Source organism: Dermochelys coriacea, chromosome 10, assembly GCF_009764565.3.
Source record: "Dermochelys coriacea isolate rDerCor1 chromosome 10, rDerCor1.pri.v4, whole genome shotgun sequence".
Lineage (NCBI taxonomy): Eukaryota > Metazoa > Chordata > Testudines > Dermochelyidae > Dermochelys > Dermochelys coriacea.
In genome coordinates, this window is record NC_050077.1 from 16008190 (window position 1) to 16028083 (window position 19894).

Genomic DNA, 19894 nt, shown 5'->3' on the forward strand with positions numbered 1-19894 from the left:
TATTTTCAAGGGGTACTGGACTCACTTTTGTCTGGTTGGGGGTGGCAATAGCTTCTTTCCTTAGCACGTGTTTGTGGTTCCCTGCAGCTCATACAACTGTTTAATCCCTTAGTTTAATCATGGCCTATTAACAGACATTTACGGCTCCATGCTGACCATACAGCTTGGCGACGGTCCCTAGGGGCGTGTTTGCGGTCCCATGTTGCCTTTATACTTTGGTAACGCTCCCTTAACTGGCGTTTGCGGGTCCCTGAAGCTCCAGCCCTTTGCGCTCCCTGCAGCTTTGAGGACAGCACTTGGGCCGGGTCGCTGCAGCGCCCCCTGGCGGCTCTTGCGGGAGGCGCAGGGGCGGTGCTGGTCCCTCTATGACCCGGAGGAGTTCGGCCCCCCATCCCCTAGCCGGCGCCGGGCCCCGGATGCAGGAGGCCGGCGGAGGGACGTCATTGTTCCCCGACGGGCTGGCACAGGAGGCGGAGCGGCCGGGTTGAGGCGGGCGCTGCGGAGAAGGGGACCCGGCAGCACCGAGCCGAGCGGGGCCGAGCTAGGTACCGGGGCTGGGGAGGGAGACGAGCCGCGCCGCGGCCTTGCGGAGCCCGGCAGTGCCGCCTGCTGCCCCCTCCCTGCAAATCAATGGGCCGGGGGAGGGGCCGCGGCGGGCGGGCTGGCGGGGGCCCGGCCCATCCCACCCCCGGAGCAGCGGGACCCGGCCCCTTCCCCCTCCTTGCGGGCGGTAAAGGGGGCAGGGACCCCTGGGCAGGGCAGGGCGCCGCCCCCAGGAGCGCGGCGGGATCCAGTTCCTTCGCCGCCGCCAGGCCCGGGGAGACCTGCCCTGGCGGGCGGCTGCTCCCCTTTCCCCGTCGGGAGCCGGGCGTCTCGCTGCTCGCCGCGCTCCCGCGTCCAATTGCCCGTCCCCGCTTCCCTAGCAATGGGGGATGCGCCCGAGGGCGGGGGGTCATCGTGCCTGCCACAGGGGGCTGGGAGATTCGGGTTACCGCCCCCTCCTCCGCCAAGTCCGGCGTGGGGCTCCCGCCTCCCGTCCGGCCTTGTTACCTGCTGCTCCCCTTCACGGATGGGGGGGGTCTCATGGTACCATCTCCCCCCCGCTTCTGGCGTTACCCCCGGCCCCCCATCTTAGCGATGGGCGGGTTCTCTGGTGACCCCCCCCATCCCATTCTTCCCCTCGGTGTGTGAAGGGGGGGGGCGCTTCTCTTGTACTGTTACCGCCCCGCTTGGTTGCCATGGACACTGTCTCTCAAATGGGTGATTCCTTTACAGACGCTTCTCCTCCTTCCCTCGCTCACTGTCTGGGCTTCAGGCCCTAACGTGTGGGGGAGAGGAACAAACCGAGGCCGGCGCTCGGTATTTGGTCCATCTGCTGTTACTAGGCCCAGAGCTTGTGCCACCCCTTTGCCCCTCTCCCCCCCCCCAAAAGTAGGCCAGGTGGCTGCTACTGAATTTGGAGAATGGGGGAGGGGGAAATTTGTCCCCCATTTGACTCTCAGACATAGATGACATCGGGACTGCAGTGTTCAGGGTTTGGTGTGGGTGATTTCATGGCACCAGCACAATAGAATCACAATGGGCAATAGAGTTGGAAAAGGCCCATTAAACCACCCAATCCATCTCCCCAGCTGCTGCAGAGTATAGGCCTTCCCAGGGAGGCTGTATCTGTTGTTTTTGATATTAGGAATATATTACTGATCCTGGGATTGTATATTTTGGGGGGAAAGGAGAGAGAATTGTAGCTATGTTTTCTTTCTGAAATATTTCAATGCAATGTCTAGTGTGCCAGCTGGTTGGCACCCTCTACTTCTAGAGGTGGCTTCATTTCACTAGTGCTTTATGTACTGTGTGTAATTGGGAAAGTACATCTTTCATGCACGTTCTATCCTCCCCAAATACTTTTTACATAGTAGGTCCATGGATGTAAAATGACCCAAAACCCTGATGTTAAAAGTCTATGGTGTGAATAAATGAAAATATTCAGGCCAGTAATGAAGGCATACGGTCATTAGTGGAGGGAGTAAAAAGAAAAGGAGTACATGTAGCACCTTAGAGACTAACAGATTTATTTGAGCATAAGCTTTCGTGAGCTACAGCTCACTTCATCGGATGCATAGCTCACAAAAGCTTATGCTCAAATAAATTTGTTAGTCTCTAAGGTGCCACATGTACTCCTTTTCTTTTTGCGAATACAGACTAACACGGCTGCTACTCTGAAACTAGTGGAGGGAGTGAAACTGTAAGGGAAAAAATGTGTTCAGCTGAGAACTGAAGTCAGAACGGAGATACCGAGATAGTCATTTTGGATCTGTTTGGAAGCAAGTTGTAGCTTTGGAATGCAGGTGGAGAAAGACTTCAATTTGTACCTTTTTTCAGACTTTCCCACTGTGTAACTTGCACAGCCTTCATACCGGTGATGCTGTGAGACCATAATGCTTTCAAGTGAAGTATCTGCGTGCTTTACAAGACAGAAAAATGTTTCTTTGAAGTAACTCTTAGGTTGTGACGCATAATTGGCTTCCAGTTAGGGATGGAATAATAGCCTTAATTTTGACAGGTTTCAGAGTAGCAGCCGTGTTAGTCTGTATTCGCAAAAAGAAAAGGAGTACTTGTGGCACCTTAGAGACTAACAAATTTATCTGAGCATAAGCTTTCGTGAGCTACAGCTCACTCCACCAAATGCATCCGATGAAGTGAGCTGTAGCTCACGAAAGCTTATGCTCAGATAAATTTGTTAGTCTCTAAGGAGCCTTAATTTTGTACTTCTTAGCTTTGATGGTTTGTTGCTTTTTCCTTACATTTATTTATTTACTGTTTTAAAAAAAAATCCTGACTTTTAAAATCAGGCTGAGACTAGAATGCAACTTTCTTTCCCCAGTTGTTAGATGGCTATAATGTAAAGCTCTTTTTTGTATATCAGTAGTATGTGGTTCCACAATGTTAACATATGTATATTAAAAATCATGAAAAGGTGTGGTACATACCAGTTTTCCGTCATTACCATTTCATGTTTAATTTGTTAAGAGTGCACTCTAAATTAGAAAAAGGTTCTTGCATAGTAAGATATATAGATATAATTTAAATATCTGAAGTTAAAGCACTTTTTATGTTGCATTATTTTAAACAGGGCCAAATCGAGTTTTGTAAATATTGGTTTTATATATTTTATATATGTATATACTGTATATAAGTAATCATTCCTGGGTGCTGTGATTTGTGTCAAATATGCAGCCAGACCAATGTTTACAGTCAGGTTAAACTGATAGCGGTTCTCTTCCCCCCCCCCCCCCCCCCCCCCCGTGTATTGATGAATATTATTGAAGCATCTTTTGTTTTGGTTCAGAACATGAAAAACTGACTTTCAAGGGGATGGCACTTGCACATTGTGTATCAGGGGCTTGCATCTGCAACTTGGTGATTGAGAGAATCTTATCTGAGACACAGGGAGCCAGGGACCTCAATCTAAGTCATCCTTTAGTATCAGGATGGCTCCACTTCTCAATAAAATGAGTCCATAAAGTCTACTTAGAATTCTTTCATTTCAATTTTATGCATTTTCTTCTTAGTAATGGTGGATGGAAATGTCTAAATATTGGGTGAATCCACTAGCATTCAGAGCCCACCCCCCTCATATAATTAAAAATTGACCCTATTTAAAATAGTTTCTCACTATAATTCTGGTATATTACCAAGCATACTTGGTAATCTTCATGTAGAATGAGCCCTGTAATTTAATTAGGACTTTTACTCAGAATTTGTGGTTTTGTGTGAGAACCTCGACACTCTTTGTTAACTTAGTTTGCTTTATTTAACCTCCTTAATTTTTTTATGAAAAAACACTTCCATCATATATCTTAAAGCTGTTTGACATACCATCTCATTCACATCACAAGAAAAAATAAAAATGCTGCCATCCTTACTTATGTTAAGCTAATATGGCTGCTTGTGTGAGTAAAAGCTGCAGGATCAGATCCTGTGTGTTGAAATAAGATAATGTACAATCTTGCTACAAAACTTGTTTTGATAGAAAGTGGGTAACATATTTACTGCACATGCTCAATAACGCATATTTAAAGGGACAACATCGCAAAATTTTTAAAATATTACTTTTTTAGTTACTACCCCTGCATACAAGTTTCCCTGACAATTTGTTGTTTAAATCACATTTCCTTAATTTTTAAATAGGTTTCTTCTGTTCTACAGAAAAATTAGCACAAACTACTGTCAAATGCGCAAAGTAAACAAACTGGAAAAAGAACTAACCTTTGGTCTAATCTTTCAGTTTACAATAATAGGTATAACTGTGATATGTTACATTGTATGTTAAAATTGTATTTGTTTCCAAAAGTATGTCCAAACAAATATTTCTTTGAAGGTCAGAAAAAATCCTGGAAGAAATAGGTATATAAATCTTTCTTCCCCCACCCCACCCCCAGAGGGGGTTCCTCTGGGTATGTCCCATTCTCAAAGTCCCTGTGATGTGTGGTTCTCATAAATGTTAGGTGGGTAAGACATAGCTTCTTCTGCAGCCCATCAGCAGTTTTGCGGCAGACAGGCAAATAAAAGTGTTTCTTTTCCCAGTGTCTGGGCTTGAGCATATTACCTCTGTAGTGCTTTCAGATTTTGCCATCTTGAATAAAAGGAACTAAACTCAAGATGTAAATACTTGGACACTTCACCACTAAATAAAACTTAGTGTAGTTTTTAAGTACTGTTTGTTTAAGTTCATTATGCTAAATATAAAATGGCACAAGATAACACTAGATATACAGATTTCCTCTTCAGTTGGTTTACAAACTTTTAATGTCATCAAATGCAAAAATGGCTGACCATTTTACACTTTTTTGCGGAAAATACTGTTGCAGTCAAAGCTGAATGCAAAGTTTTCCTAAGAGGTATTTTCACAAGGGTTTGCTATTAAACAGTGCTGGTTCCTGGAAAAAAAATCTCATGAAAGTCAAAAGTTGTAGTGGTGTAATTCAGCTGGAAAACGTTGTTTAGCGTGTCTTAATGCATTTTTGAAACATTCACATGAAAGACTTAGTCCTCTAAATTATTTGTAGAAAGAAGGAGGAGTACTTGTGGCACCTCAGAGACTAAGCAGTTTATTTGAGCATAAGCTTTCGTGGGCTAAAGCCCACTTCATCAGATGCATGCAATGGAAAATACAGTAGGAAGATGTATACAGAGAACATGAAAAAATAGGGGTTGCCATACCAATTCTTAATGAGACCAATCGATTAAGGTGGGCTATTATCAGCAGGAGGAAAAAAAACTTTTGTAGTGATAATCAGGATGGCCCATTTCAAACAGTTGACAAGAAAGTGTGAGTAACAGTAGGGGGGAAATTAGCACGGGGAAATAATTTTTAGTTAGTCTAATGACTCATCCACTCCCAGTCTTTATTCAATCCTAAATTAATGGTGTCCAGTTTGCAGATTAATTCCGGTTCTGCTGTTTCTTGTTGGAGTCTGTTTTTGAAGTTTTTTTGTTGAATAATTGTGACTTTTAGGTCTGTAATTGAGTGTTCAGGGAGGTTGAAGTGTTCTCCGACTGGTTTTTGAATGTTATAATTCTTGACATCTGATTTGTGTCCATTTATTCTTTTGCGTCGAGACTGTCCGGTTTGGCCAATGTACATGGCAGAGGGGCATTGCTGGCACATGATGGCATATACCACATTGGAAGATGTGCAGGTGAACGAGCCCCTGATGACATGACTGATATGATTAGGTCCTATGATGGTGTCCCTTGAATAGATATGTGGACAGAGTTGGCAATGGTCTTTGTTGCAAGGATAGGTTCCTGGGGGTTAGTGTTTTTGTTGTGTGGTTGCTGGAGAGTATTTGCTTCAGGTTGGGGGGCTATCTGTAATCGAGGACTGGTCTGATTCACAAGATCTGTGAGAGTGAGGGATCATTTTTCAGGATAGGTTGTAAATCTTTGATGTGCTGGAGAGGTTTTAGTTGGGGGCTGAAGGTGACAGCGAGTGGCATTCTGTTTTCTTTGTTGGGCCTGTCCTGTAGTAGGTGACTTCTGGGTACTCTTCTGGCTCTGTCAGTCTATTTCTTTACTTCAGCAGGTGGGTATTGTAGTTGTAAAAACGCTTGATAGAGATCTTGTAGGTGTTTGTAGATCTTGTAGGTGTCCAACCCCTCAGACAGAGACAACCCCCCTTTTTTCGTGTGTGTAATATAATCTTCTTAATATAGTTTCCACTGCATGCATTTGATGAAGTGGGCTTTAGCCCACGAAAGCTTATGCTCAAATAAATTTCTCAGTCTCTAAGGTGCCACAAGTACTCCTCATTCTTTCTGCTGATACAGACTAACACAGCTACCACTCTAAATTATTTGTGTGCCATTGGCAAAAATAATTGGTTTCATTAAGGGGAAAGTGTAACTGTTACCATTCTTTTCCTTGTGTAGTGCTTTTTCATATAATATTCGTTCTCATATCAAACAGAACTTTCAACTCTGTGTTTCAGAGATGAACAATGACCATAGTTGACAAAGTATCTGAGTCTTCAAACCCTGCAGCTTGTCAGAAACAGCCTTGTAGCTCCGTGGTACCCTCTACTGGAGACATGGACTCAGCCTCTGCAAGTTGGGGTGCTGTATCGTCGTTGGAAGTTCCAAAGCACAAGATCACTTTGGGACCTGTACCTGGTGCTGCAGTTTATTCTAGTTCATCTGTACCTGATAAATCCAAGCCTTCAGTTCAGAAAGATCAATGTAAGTATGTCTTGTACTCCCCCACCCCATGCAAATTATGAAAAAATAAAACCAGTTGCCATTTAGTAGTGTCTGCCATCCTCATCTTGCGTTCTTACTCATTGGGGTAATCCTGTTGATATAGAATGGGACTGTTATGATTAAGGACTGCAGCAGCAGACTCTAATCTTGTGAACCATGTGAGACAGCTCAAGTGGCCAATGTTGTGAACTTAATTTGAACATGTTAACGAGCAATATAACAAACTTTTTCAGAGCGGAGGTGGTGGTTCTCCATTACTTATCGTATACTTATTTACTTAAGTGTTTTTCTGTAGAGAAGGATGTGTTTTATCAGTGTTGCTTTTTGTGGCCTGTATTATTTAGAGTTCTCTGAAACATAACAATCCTCCTAAAATACTTGGTGTCAATATCCACATCACAGGAGGAGAGTGAAAAATTATTCTTGTTAACCTCTGAGAATAGGACAAGAAACAATGGGCTTAAATTGCAGCAAGGGAGGATAGCTTGGACGTTAGGAAAAACTTCCTGTCAGGGTAGTTAAGCACAGGAACAAATTGCCTAGAGTTATTATGGAATCTCTGTCATTGGAGGGGGCCTGTAATCTGAGCCTTGCCGCCCAGTGCTGATGCCCTCAGGCTTGGCTTTTGCCCCGGGCTGTGGGGCTCGGGCTTCAGCTTCGGCTGTGGGCCCCAGCAAGTCTTAAGCCAGCTTTGGTGACCCCATTAAAATATGATCGTGACCTACTTTGGGGTCCCAACCCACAGTTTGAGAACCCCTGGTCTAGTTATTACATAGTCCTGCCTTGAGTGCAGGGAACTGAACTAGATCAGTGGTTTTCAAACCTTTTTTCTGATGACCCAGTTGAAGACAATTGTTAATGCCCGCGACCCAACAGAGCTGAGGATGAGGGGTTCGGGGTGTGGGAGAGGGCTCTGGGCTGGGGCAGGGGGTTGGAGTGCAGAAGAGGGTCAGGGGTCTGGCCTGGGGGTGCAGGCTCTGGGGTGGGGCCAGGTATGAGGGGTTTGGGGTGCAGGAAGGGGCTCAGGGTTTGGGGGGGCTCAGGGCAGGGGATAGGGGTTCGGGGTTGGGGCTCAGGTTTACCTCCTGTGCCTCCCAGTCAGCGGCGCAGCCAGGGTGCAGAGGCAGGCTTTCCGCCTGTCCTGGTATTGCAGACGTGCTGTGCCCCGGAAGAGGCCAGCAGCAGCTCCAGCTCCTAGGTGGAGGCATGCAAGCAGCTCTGCGGAGCTCTTGCCTGCAGGCACTGCCCCCCAGCTCTCATTGGCCGGGAACCAGCCAGTGGGAGTGCGGAGCTGGTGCTCGGGGCAGGGGCAGCACATGGAGCGCTGTGTCCCCCTTGTCTAGAAGCTGGACCAGCTGCTGGCCACTTCCAAGGCGCAGCGCAGTGTCGGAACAGGTAGGTACTAGCCTGCCTTAGCTGGGCAGCACCACCGACAGGACTTTTAACGTCCCGGTTGGCAGTGCTAACCAGACCCGCTAGGGTCCCTGGGTGCTGAGCAAGGCAACCCAGTGCCTTACATGCCGTGAGACAACGCAAACTTTGAGAAACACTGGACTAAATGACCTTTCCCTTCCAGTCCCATGCTTCTATGATTCTGTCATTAAGGGCTACTTATTGTGCTTGTTACTTGCTTACTTTGGTATCCTGTCATACTTACACTTTTTATGGTTTAATAATTATAAGTTTTCCTTGTAATTTACAATAAGGAAAAAAGATTAATTTGAATTATGAGGCAGATTGAAGAAACTAGATAAAAAAGGACTTGCTTAGTTAGGTTACTGAAATCAGGACAATAATTAGTCTTTGTTGTATTGTCCCACATTAGTGCATTCTACTGTCTTAATTTTTTCCAACTGGCATACAAAACCATATCTTTTTACTGAGCTTGAGTTGACTTGAGAACTTGCTTTGGGGTACTGAGGCAGTCTTTAATACTTTACTCATCAAGTAACTACTAGAATGTAGATTATTATAATCAGTTTGGTTAAAGTTCTTCTAGATACTCATGCATAAGGTAATATTACTTTAGCATGATTTTAAAATTAAACAATTTTAATATCTTTAAAATGTGTTGGTATTTTTTGGCAGCTATTGGTGATGGCATTGCTCCGCCACAGAAGGTTCTTTTTCCAGCAGAGAAGATTTGTCTGAAATGGCAGCAAACGCATAGAGTTGGAGCTGGACTCCAAAATCTTGGCAATACATGTTTCCTCAACTCTGCTCTTCAGTGTTTGACTTATACACCCCCTCTTGCCAACTACATGCTTTCTCATGAACACTCAAAAACATGTGAGTACTTTTAAAAAGTATATTTTTTAAAAAAAAAGTTTTGTCTTAGCTCGAAAAGTGAAAGGACAGCAGTAATTCTGAAGAGGAAACTCCTGATTTTGCTATTCAACATCAAGGAGTGGATTTTGAATATCAGATGGTCAGTGGGCTTGTGGAGCAATCTATGCAAGATACTTAAACTTCAAAGTAAAGAGCATTTCTTCCCTTCTGTGAATTGTCAGGTGCACTGGAAAGTTATGTGCATAATATTTGTCGTGAGTCTCCTACTGGTAGCCACAGTTGTGTTTAAAGATGACATAATTTAGAACACTGGCCTCATGTCATCTCAGTGCTGCTGCATAGTCTAGTTTCCACTTTGCCTTACTGTTATACCAAGCAGAATTAAAACATAGCTCTTTAACATACAAATAAAATGTTCAGTGTCTCAACTGTTAAACCAGTAGACAGCAAGATGGAAACCAGCTTATCTCGGACATAGGCTCCATATTTATCCTAATACATACGTCAGTGGGATGGTGTTCAGAACTTAGGAATCTTTGTTCTTTGCCTTCATTTAAAAAAAAAAATCGTAATTCAAAATATTTTTCCTGATTTGGGTTCTTGGAGTTTATTAGTAATAGGTATGATGCATCCATTAATGACAAAAGCTACATTTTTACTGCGGGTTTTCTTATGAGAATTTTTTTTTTATTCCAATACCTGCATTATTTGTAATTATATGTTGGTCTAGTAGCCTCCTGTTATATTCTGTCTTCCTATATCTATGCTAAGAAATGCTATCATGTAGCTCTAGCTTCGGTTTCTTAGTTACATTTATATGAATTAATACTAAATTTGCTCCTTAAATAATTTTTTGGGGCCAAAATAACTTTGAAGAAACCCAGGCAGACCCCGATGGAGTTCACATGAGCCCTGTACCATGTGGTTCTCCGGACTTCAAAGTGGGCTGGATAGTAGCTCCCTCTGGTGTCCATCACGGTACTTTCTCAGTCCGTCAAATGCTTCTTTATGCCAGAGTTCAGTAGTGTGTAATGTTCCCAGTTCCTGTGAGCCTGGGAAAAAAGGACCAAGCTCAAAACACAAACTTGGGTTCCTCACCACTAAGTAAATCTTAATATAGATTTAAGCATATTCCCATTTATTTGTAGACTGCTTTATGTAATAAAATGGCATAGAATGCTATGGTCATGGGTCTGCTAGTAAGTATGTAGATAGAAAATGAGCATAAGAAAGGAGGGCTTAGAATGGCAGCTGAATGTTCTAGGTACCTGCATAGTTAAGACAACTAAGGCAGCTCAGAGCTTAGATACACACATGTAACAAAATTTCATAAAAATACAGTATACTGTAGAAACTACAATTTCTCCAGATATTTGTACTTTTTATGTGGTCGAAGTCAGTTGACTTCACCTTCATCAATCACAGTGCTGCTAAAGTGTCCAGGCACCTGCTATAATTCCTCATCTTTTGCATAATTAAATAATATTTTTCTCTATTTGTATTAGATCTTATTTTTCAAGAATTATAGTTTCTGCTATCACTAGAATCTGATGGTTGAATCTGGCCCAGAATCTATATTCAGTAATAAACAAAGACCACATTGATTAACATAACTTCTATATACCACTGAGCAACCTGTTTCATTTTAGTCATACATATTTGTTGTGGTTTATATAGCACCCAAAAACATAACACACTTGATGTACATATAAGATGACAGGTCCCTGCTATGAAGAACTTATACTCTAAATAAGCTATATGCAGGCAAAAGCGGGAGAGGGCAAGAGATGCAACATAGGATTGATTTTTTGTTTTGCATTTCAGTTTTTTACTCTATCCTAAATTATTTTATTTTGTGTTTAACTCATTCCTAACTTTACCTATTTCTGTGAATTGAACTCTTTTTAATTTCCATTTTTTAATCTATCATTATAGGTTTTCCACCTGTACTTAATTGTCAGCTGTTTTGAAAAAGAATAATTTTTGTGGAGATTGTTCCTATAACCTTCAGATTTTTTGAGATCTTCCGCAGATAAATATTTTATTAATTTGAGATGCAATGTTGCTTCACTCCTTAGGCCATGAACAAGGATTCTGCATGATGTGTACAATGCAAGCTCACATTACCCAGGCGCTCTCTAACTCTGGCAATGTCATCAAACCTATGGCTGTCATCAATGATCTTAGACGTAAGTCATTTCAAATAATCTATTTGTAAAATGCCATCTCTGTGTTTTAGATATTTTATTGGCTTGTTTATTTGTCTGATTTTAATTGTAGTTTATAGAACTTAGGGTTTTTTATAATTTTATGAAGGAAAGTTTAAAAAAAAACTTTATTTTCATCCATTTTCACATGTGAGACATATGGTGTAACATTTATATTTATTTGTTAGGGATAGCAAAACATTTCCGGTTTGGAAATCAGGAAGATGCACATGAATTTCTACGCTACACTGTTGATGCTATGCAGAAAGCATGTTTGAATGGAAGCAACAAGTAAGTGCCAACAAAATAATATTTGAATATGCTGTCATTCCTATTCCTGTTTCCCTATAAATAGAACGGTACATGTTCTGGGTTTTCAAAAGAGGAAAAATTCATAGAAAAAAATAAATTGACTTTAATCTTCTGATCACTGCATAATTTATTTTCAGATTGGACAGACATACCCAGGCTACCACACTCGTCTATCAAATATTTGGAGGGTACTTAAGATCAAGAGGTACTTTTTTCTTTTAAGAAAAAAAAAAAAATTTTTAGGAATGGTTTTGGCCTTATGACTGTATTATATGACTGAAGCCAGAGCTAGTCAGTTATTCTTTGTTTTGTTAATTTCTTGATCAAGGTATAGTCAAGGTCCAGACTCCATAGAAAATAATAAAAAACAAACATTTATGTTAATAAATAAATACAAAGATTTCAGGGTCTGTTCAAAAGCATCTAGTGGTCCGGATTTGGCCCACCGTCTGCCTGTTGACTACCCTGACTTAAATGCTAATTAAGGTAATATGTGCTAATACCTTAGGCAATAGACTAACTATGCTTTTTGTGTTAAGTATTTGTATTTTGATTTCAGTAAAGTGTATGAACTGCAAAGGAGTCTCAGATACCTTTGATCCGTACCTTGATATTACATTGGAGATAAAGGTAAATTGTTTTGTTACTCTGGCTGAATAGATTTTAAAAAGAAAACCCCTTAATTAACTGCATAACTTTTGAAAATTTAAAATGTAGAATTTAAGTTGATTCTACCCATATAGTTCTGTGATGGATGTGACTTTGTTCTTCTATGGTACCTCTTATCAATATAAATGGTCTGTGTATGGTTTACTTAATCTGGACAAGTATTAAAATAGAACATCATTCTGAAGACTTGAATCCACAGGCATGGCAATGCTATCTCATACTTCCCAGTTCAACAAAGATTTAATTGCAGAATGTTGTACTGAGGGTCTATATTATTAAAACATTATTACTTTTACAATATATGTACTACAGATAAATTACTAGTGTACTGCTTTTACAGTATGTACCATAGACCTATTACTACTGTACTATGAAATATTATAAATAATGAAACCTCATCTATATTTGTCAAAGTGAACAGAGTACATTTTGTGATGTAATATATTCTGCAGTCCGTGTCTCCTCCCCGACTCCCTTGTTCACAAATTCAGTAGTCTGCAGTGGATCTCCCTTAAAATCATGTTATTTCATACTACTGTAAGCTAAAATGAGCAAGTGGTGTGTTCTTATGATGTTTCTGATAACTCATGGATGATAAGTCCATCAATGGCTATTTAGCCAAGATGATCATGGATGTAACCCCATGCTCTGGTGTCCCTAGCCTCTGACTGCCAGAAGCTGGAAGTAGACAGCAGAAAATGGCTCACTCAATAGTTGCCGGTTCTGTTCATTCTCTCTGAGGCACCTGGTATTGGCCACTGTCGGAAAACAGGATACTAGGCTAGATGGACCATTGGTCTGACCTAGTATGGCAGTTCATATGTTATGTTCTAATGCATTGCACTGTTACCTTACTGTTTTAGACAGCTCAAAGCGTAAACAAAGCTCTGGAACAGTTTGTGAAGCCTGAACAACTGGATGGTGAAAATGCCTATAAATGTAGCAAGTAAGATGAATATTAATGACATCTTAATACTAGATGCTTGGTTCTATTTATTGAGTTGTTATTGCATGTCATTTAAAAAAGTTATTCATGTTTTGCTTAATTTAGAAACACGGTGTAAGGTAAAATATCATTTGTTGTACCCAAGTGAGTATAATACAAAACATCTAAAACTTGGAAAATCTTTTTTTTTTTTTTGGTTTTTGGTTTTTTTTTTGTTTTTTTTGGTTTTGAGAAGGCCAGTTCCCTAATTATTGTTCTGGGAGGGTTTGGTGTGGGGAGATATTTGCTAAGAGATGCACTCATTTTGGCTTTCCAGAAGTGTTTATATATTATTATTGTCTATACACAGTACTTTGTTCATGTTACTGAATCACACCATTTTAAAAGTGAAAAAAGTTGACTATAAATTACTGCTATGTTAAATAAACTATCCTAAACCTAATCTGCTATCATGGAACACACAGCATGTCCTAGATAACATAGAAAGATAAATAAATTGATCAAACTTCTTTTTTGCATCTTAAAAATAGATTGCGTGTTTAAAACATTTGGATAAGAACATGGAGGTACAAAGACAATATACACTAGAAGTTGTTTTATCCAGCATGTTGGGGGAAATGGGGGGTGCTGGGAACTGAAAAATGCCAGTTAACTAAGAGGGAGGAAGTTTTGTGTGGGAGAGGGTGCGTGGCTGGGGATTGGGGCACGGGAGAGGGTGTGGAGCACAGGCTCTGGGAGGGAGTTTGGATGCAGGAGGGGGCTTGGCAGCGGATTGGGATGCAGGACAGGGAGAGGGGTGTTGGAGCCGGGGGGCACTCACCTCAGGCGGCTCCCCGCAAGCAGCGACCTGTCCCGACTGCTCCTAGGTGGAGGCGGGGCAGTTGCCTCTTCCCGCAGGCGCTGCCCTCGCAGCTCCCATTGGTCGTGGTACCCAGCCAATGGGAACTGCGTAGCTGGCACTGGGGGGGCGGGGGAACAGTACGCAGAGCCGCCTGCTGTGCCTCTGCCTAGGAGCAGCCAGATCCCGGGTAGGTCGCTGCTCCCCAAGCCCCCTCCTGCATTCAAACTCCCTCCCAGAGCCCGTGCTCCACACCCCCTGCCAGCCCCGTGCCAACTGGATTATAAACCGGCATTTCAATAAAGATCAGAAATGCCGGTTTATAGTTTCCGATTGATGAAGTGCTGGATAAAACAGCTTTTACTGTAGTAGCAAAACAGGTCATAAATTTTAACTCAGTGTAGCTAAGAAAAGAGATTTACTAAACTTTTTGTCTTCTAATGTTCTTGTCTTGTCTCTAAATTATTAATGTAACGAAGCCCATGTTCTGCCACTAGAGAGAGAATATTAATGGCTAATTAGTAAGGTTAAGATTTTGTCGCAGGTGTTTTTAGTAAAAGACACAGATAAGTCAGAGACAATAAACTAAAATTCATGGAAGCCCACAACCTATCCCTGACTTTTACTAAAAATACGTTGGGGGGGGGGGATGACTAATAGTTGGGGGCTCTGGTCCTCTTCCTCCCTCCCCCCCCCCCCCGGCAGCTGGCCTGGCTTCGCTGCTCTGGTGGGGCTGAAGTCAGAGATCCGTTAAAGTTACAGAATCCTTGACCTCTGTGACAAAATCATATCCTTATTAATTAAGTGCGTTTGGAGGAAAATGTTGGGTATCTCTTTTGTTATGCTAAAATCCGGTATAGAGTAGATGAAATAAAAAGGTTCAAATCCAAGTTTTCCCTTGTTTGCTAGGCTCTCCAGTCTACAAACACAAAATGTATTCTGAATTCTGATAGTGTAAAGATCATAGATGGGAAGCATATCTAACAACCATGGGCTTAATGAGTATCCCATTTCTCCGTTGTGCGGTCCTCCATATGTATAATCTGCAGGGTTCTGTAGTCTGGTCAAACTTGAAACCACAATCTTCCCTCTTCTCAATGGGGTTTAAAAAAAAAAAAAAAGTATGCTGCTGACCTACAGGGCTTTTTCCATTTCTGGGAACTTTTTTTTTTTTTTTTCCTTTCTACTTAGCTCTTCTGAGGAAACTCAGATATATTCTTAGTTTATGCTGGCTAGGTTTATACTAATTTTAAAGCCCACCAACTAGAGTGAGTTTGTTTTATCTAACCTAAATTTCACAGAATTATATACAAAGCTTTCTTGACATTCTGGTCAGTAAATGCTCTTCCTGGGTAGGAATTCCCTTCTCTAGTCCAGTATTTTGGGGCATAAATCTAGAAAGATAGCTTTTCTCTAATTACCTACTCCTTTTGCCAAGTCATATTATTACTATTCTTCCTTCCTTTGTGGTAGCAGCTGGATCCCACTGGTTAATCCTGCAGATCCAGTCATTGATGAGTAATGATGCATCATATTTACATTCAGGCTGTTTGGGAGTCATTTTTCAAAGGACATCAGATGCTTCACTCTCCTTCCTCTCCAGGTAGCCTCAGTACAGGATGTAGTGGTCACGGTCCTGATTGTCAAAAGTTCTCATGGTGTAGGATAATTGTTTGCCTGTTTTTATTGAAGATAGATTAGATTAGATCAGATCCATTTTGGAAGTTCATATGTGCTCTTCCCAGCTCCAGATTGAAGCCAATGTTCCCTTCTTTCAGTTACATTTCTGGTTTTCTGCACTCTGGCAAAAAGCTGAAAGGAGGTAGCCTGAAGTCTGATTTCACTTTCTGTAATATTAAAAGTGCTGCACCGTCTTACATTTTCCTAAACTATTTCCAAAGACCGTGAATGCTGCAGTGAGAAGGCTGCTGCTTGCTGCATTGTGAGAGCTGCTGGCAAGCTTTATTTTTTGTTGGCATCTCAGAGATCTACAGATGTGTTCAAGTATTAGTTTGAAAGTCAAAAGATAAGTTTCTAGATCCTGTATTCTATTTGTCCTAGAGAACTGCCCTCATGTATTCTACTGTCTCTTGTACTAGCTATGCTAAAATGTAGTGTATGAACTTCTGAAGAGCAAAAACATTGTATGTAAAGAAATACTTACAAGTGTCTGAGCCATGGAAAAGATGATAGAAATCCTTAAAAATCCACATAAAGTTAACTAATTGTCTTTGTTTGCTTTTAAGGTGTAAGAAGATGGTTCCTGCTTCAAAGAGGTTTACAATACATCGTTCTTCTAATGTTCTTACACTGTCTCTGAAACGGTTTGCAAATTTTAGTGGTGGAAAAATTACCAAGGTACATTAAATGGTGTTACAACTGCATCTTTTTAACATTTAGATTTTCCAATTCCAAGTGACCATACAAAGCCAATTAATGCATACATACAGCACTCTAGATTGTAGACGCCAGCTGTTAAGTAGAAAAATAAATCCAATAACTTAATCTTCTCCTCCTTTCTTCTGATAATAGCAGAGTTCCATTTTAACAATAAACATGAAACTAACAGTAAACATCCTCCTCTGCCCTTCGAGACCATTCTGCAATTCAGTATGCTATTCAGTGTTGGACATTTTTCAACCTGTCATTTTCCAAATGAAACTGAATCCTCACTTTTGTTTTGTGTGTGTGTGTATTTTAGAAATGTTTCTATCTCAGCATCTGAAATCTTTCTCAAACTTTCTATAATAGTTCATAAAATATTTCAGCATAATTTGAACCTTTCCTTCTATCTCTATTTAGGAAGTGAAATATCCTGAGTATCTGGATATTCGACCATATATGTCTCAACCAAATGGAGAACCAATCATTTATGTTCTATATGCAGTCCTGGTGCATACTGGTTTCAGTTGTCATGCAGGACACTACTACTGCTATATAAAGGTAAAGATAAACATCTTTTTCTTTTAATAAACAGATTTCAAAAAAACCCACAGCCTTTCAAGAATAAGCATTGGGGACATTAATTTTTCATTCCTCTCTTCACCAGTCCAGCCTTTACTCTGAGGAAGGGAGCTGTTCTTGAAGGCAGGCTGTTTGGATGATCTGTCTTGGTAGGTTCCCATCCATATAAGGATGCAGAATCTTGCATATGTTTGTTGTCACCCTCCTAAAGAAAGTCCTTTTATTCCTTTTTGGATGGGAATTCTCTCAGGGCAGTCTTCACCCAACCTAGATATTGCCATTAACCAAAAACAGTGAGTCTTCCCCACTCTGTGTTCTTTTCAAAGCTATTTTGGATCATCCTATTGCTACTGGAATGTCCTACTGACCCCTTCGTGGTTTTCTGTATAGTCTTTAGTGTTACCAAGACACTTCTATCAGTTGGATAATCCCAGGAAGTTCTGTCTGTCTAGAAACATTCTTTGTTGCAGAAGGCCTGTTCTGTTAGAAACCGTCCTCTATATCCTGGCTGGAGATGAAATTCCTCCTTCATTTAATTAACAAGGCTTCTTCTGTATTGTGCAAGTGTGGATTATCAGTTATAGTAGCAAGTTTACAACAAGTTTACACTCCTGGGATTTTCCTATTGGAAGTTTTTCAGATGCCCACAAATGCTTGTCAGCAAAATTCTGTGGACACTCTCTTGATGGATTTTCCTGTTTAAAGAAGATTTTCTAAGTTAGCAAGATCCTCTGCCTGTGTTTGTGTCTATCCTTTGATAAGATAGTAAACTCATTGGGACAGGGATGGTAACTTCCTTTGTGTCTTACAGAGCATAATCTGCGTGCTTCACAAATAGTAAATAATTACTGATGGTCCTTTCACCATGGGACTTCAGAAGCATCCAGCAGGGACCATCTTAGTGCCTTTCATTAAAACCAGACAAAGCTAAGTAGAAATTATAACAGGATGAATGATAGAGAAAGCTGAGTAAATTGAACACTGCTCCATTTACCTCTATCAAACCACTGGGTGGGGACAGACCATGGATGAGAGATGGCTTTTTTTTCCTTTTCTATACATGACTTGATCCTTATTATGGTACAGAACAATTGGGAGAACCTTGATTGGCAATAAGGGCTTTGCCTTTTCAGGAAAAGTTTTATCTCAGTACATCCTTGCATACAGCCATGTTTCATGCTCTAAAGGTGGACTCTTCTTTAGTAGTTCTTGTTTATAATAGCCTTCCATCTGAGCAATTTTCCTTGCAAAACTAACTAGACAGCACCACAGAAGCTGAGACTTTTCAGCTCTGAGTGGATGGAGTTGTGGACTTAGTGGATACCAGGCTAATGCCCTGATTCAAGTAGATATCAAAGCTGAAGCCAGCAGCTTAACTCATTCATTGGCTTTATTGCTGAGGCTGGCCAATCTGGGCAGTGTGTGGACGCATGGTCCTTGAGGTCTCTGTATGAATCTTGTGGTTTCCCCAGGGAGATAAGCCTGAAGTCTCGGGTACCTGTCTCAGTGTGCATATAATGTAATGGCCTTATAGATTAAGCATGGAGCAGAAGAGTGGGCTTCACCCAAATAAGTTGGGCAACAGATGTGCTTGATATTTGGGGAAATATAGAGGTGCATGTAGTGCACCTCTTAAACTCCCTGCAGGACTCTGAGATGGACATCACCTTGGCACCAGACTGAGCCATTGGGGCTGAAAATATGACTGCTCTCTGAGGAAAAATTTCCTAAAATTATCAAACTAAGAAACTTTACAAAAACTGAACTGGGTACAGCCTAAGATTTGCTAAGGCAGATGACACAGCATACATCCCTTGTGCTGTGAGGCAGCAGAGAAAGCATGAGGTAGTTGGGGGCTATGCTTTGTTGAATAGTCTTGTGTGCTGAATGGGTGCCATTACAAGGAAGCAGTCCTGTAGCCCCATAAGACACTGCTTTAAAGAGGATTCTGCATGCTTAAGGCATAAGGACACCATCCCTCAAATGGGAATCATGGAGGCCCCCAAAGAATGAATTGTTTAACAAGTTCCATCAGGCAGCTGGCGCAACTAACTTTCTCAGTGTATTTTCATTTCTACTGTCTTTGCTTTGTGGTTTGACTGTGGTGGTTTTTTTTTTTGACTGAAAAAATGTGTTAGGATGTCTGTCCTTAATATCACTATATAAGGCACTTACAGCTATGTAATGGGATAATTGATGTTGTCTCTAAATCTTATTCTCACAAACCTGCACTTTCCTGTTGATAAATTATTTGACTCCATTCTCAGTAAGACTATTAAGGAGGCTTCTGAATTGTGGAAGATGATTCTCTTCTGTAAATTCAATTCCTCTAGGTGCCATTGAGTTTCCTCCCTAAAATGGAAAATTGCCTTTTTGTCCCTTTCTTTGGATAGAGTTTCCTGCTATTGCATCAAGAACCAGCCCGAGAATCCAACATTTCTGCCAAACCAAATACCTTAGGAATCTAAGGTCAAGACCACACCTCATTCTCTCCCACTAGAGGGCAGGCTGTCCTGTTGTTTGCAAGGCGGGGTAGGGTGGAAGGACCTCTCCTGAAAATTTCAAGTTAACATAAAGCAGCCTTGCAGATAGTATCTTCAGTTTTACTTTTTAATGTCTAGCCCTTTGGAACTCTTCAGCTTCATAGGTTGTCATAAGTCTTGCTAGTCCTGTTAGTGAAATTTAGCAGGTTAGAGTATTTTGTTACTTTGCAGTTGGTTGCATAGTTTGAGAAACCTGCAGTAATAAGCCAGTCACCCACCTTTATGGCAAAGACACTGAAACTATTCATAGATTGTGCGTTTCTCATCATTGAACATTTTTCTCTGGCACCCTAACAAACTATAGAACACCTGCAAGTGTTTGAAACCACCCAATGGAAAGTTACTAGGTTATAGACAGTCTTCAGCAA

The 19894-nt window shown here is 41.3% G+C and overlaps 1 protein-coding gene across 3 annotated transcripts in view; it reads left to right on the plus strand.

Moving 5' to 3' along the window:
* Positions 1-404: 404 nt before the first annotated feature.
* Positions 405-19894, plus strand: part of USP42 (ubiquitin specific peptidase 42) — a 42025-nt gene continuing 22535 nt past the window's right edge. For 2 of the 3 annotated variants that reach the window (XR_006274737.1, XM_038418613.2), the window contains exons 1-10: positions 412-545; positions 6491-6737; positions 8847-9047; positions 11126-11236; positions 11443-11545; positions 11704-11771; positions 12126-12196; positions 13099-13181; positions 16266-16377; positions 16822-16962. Coding sequence is in view for 2 of the 3 variants with exons in the window: in XM_038418613.2 (XP_038274541.1) it covers positions 6500-6737; positions 8847-9047; positions 11126-11236; positions 11443-11545; positions 11704-11771; positions 12126-12196; positions 13099-13181; positions 16266-16377; positions 16822-16962 (1128 nt within the window). In the remaining variant the exon portion in view is untranslated. Of the gene's footprint in view, positions 546-6490; positions 6738-8846; positions 9048-11125; positions 11237-11442; positions 11546-11703; positions 11772-12125; positions 12197-13098; positions 13182-16265; positions 16378-16821; positions 16963-19894 lie in introns of all 3 variants that reach the window. The other variant, XM_043493786.1, reaches the window with a different exon arrangement.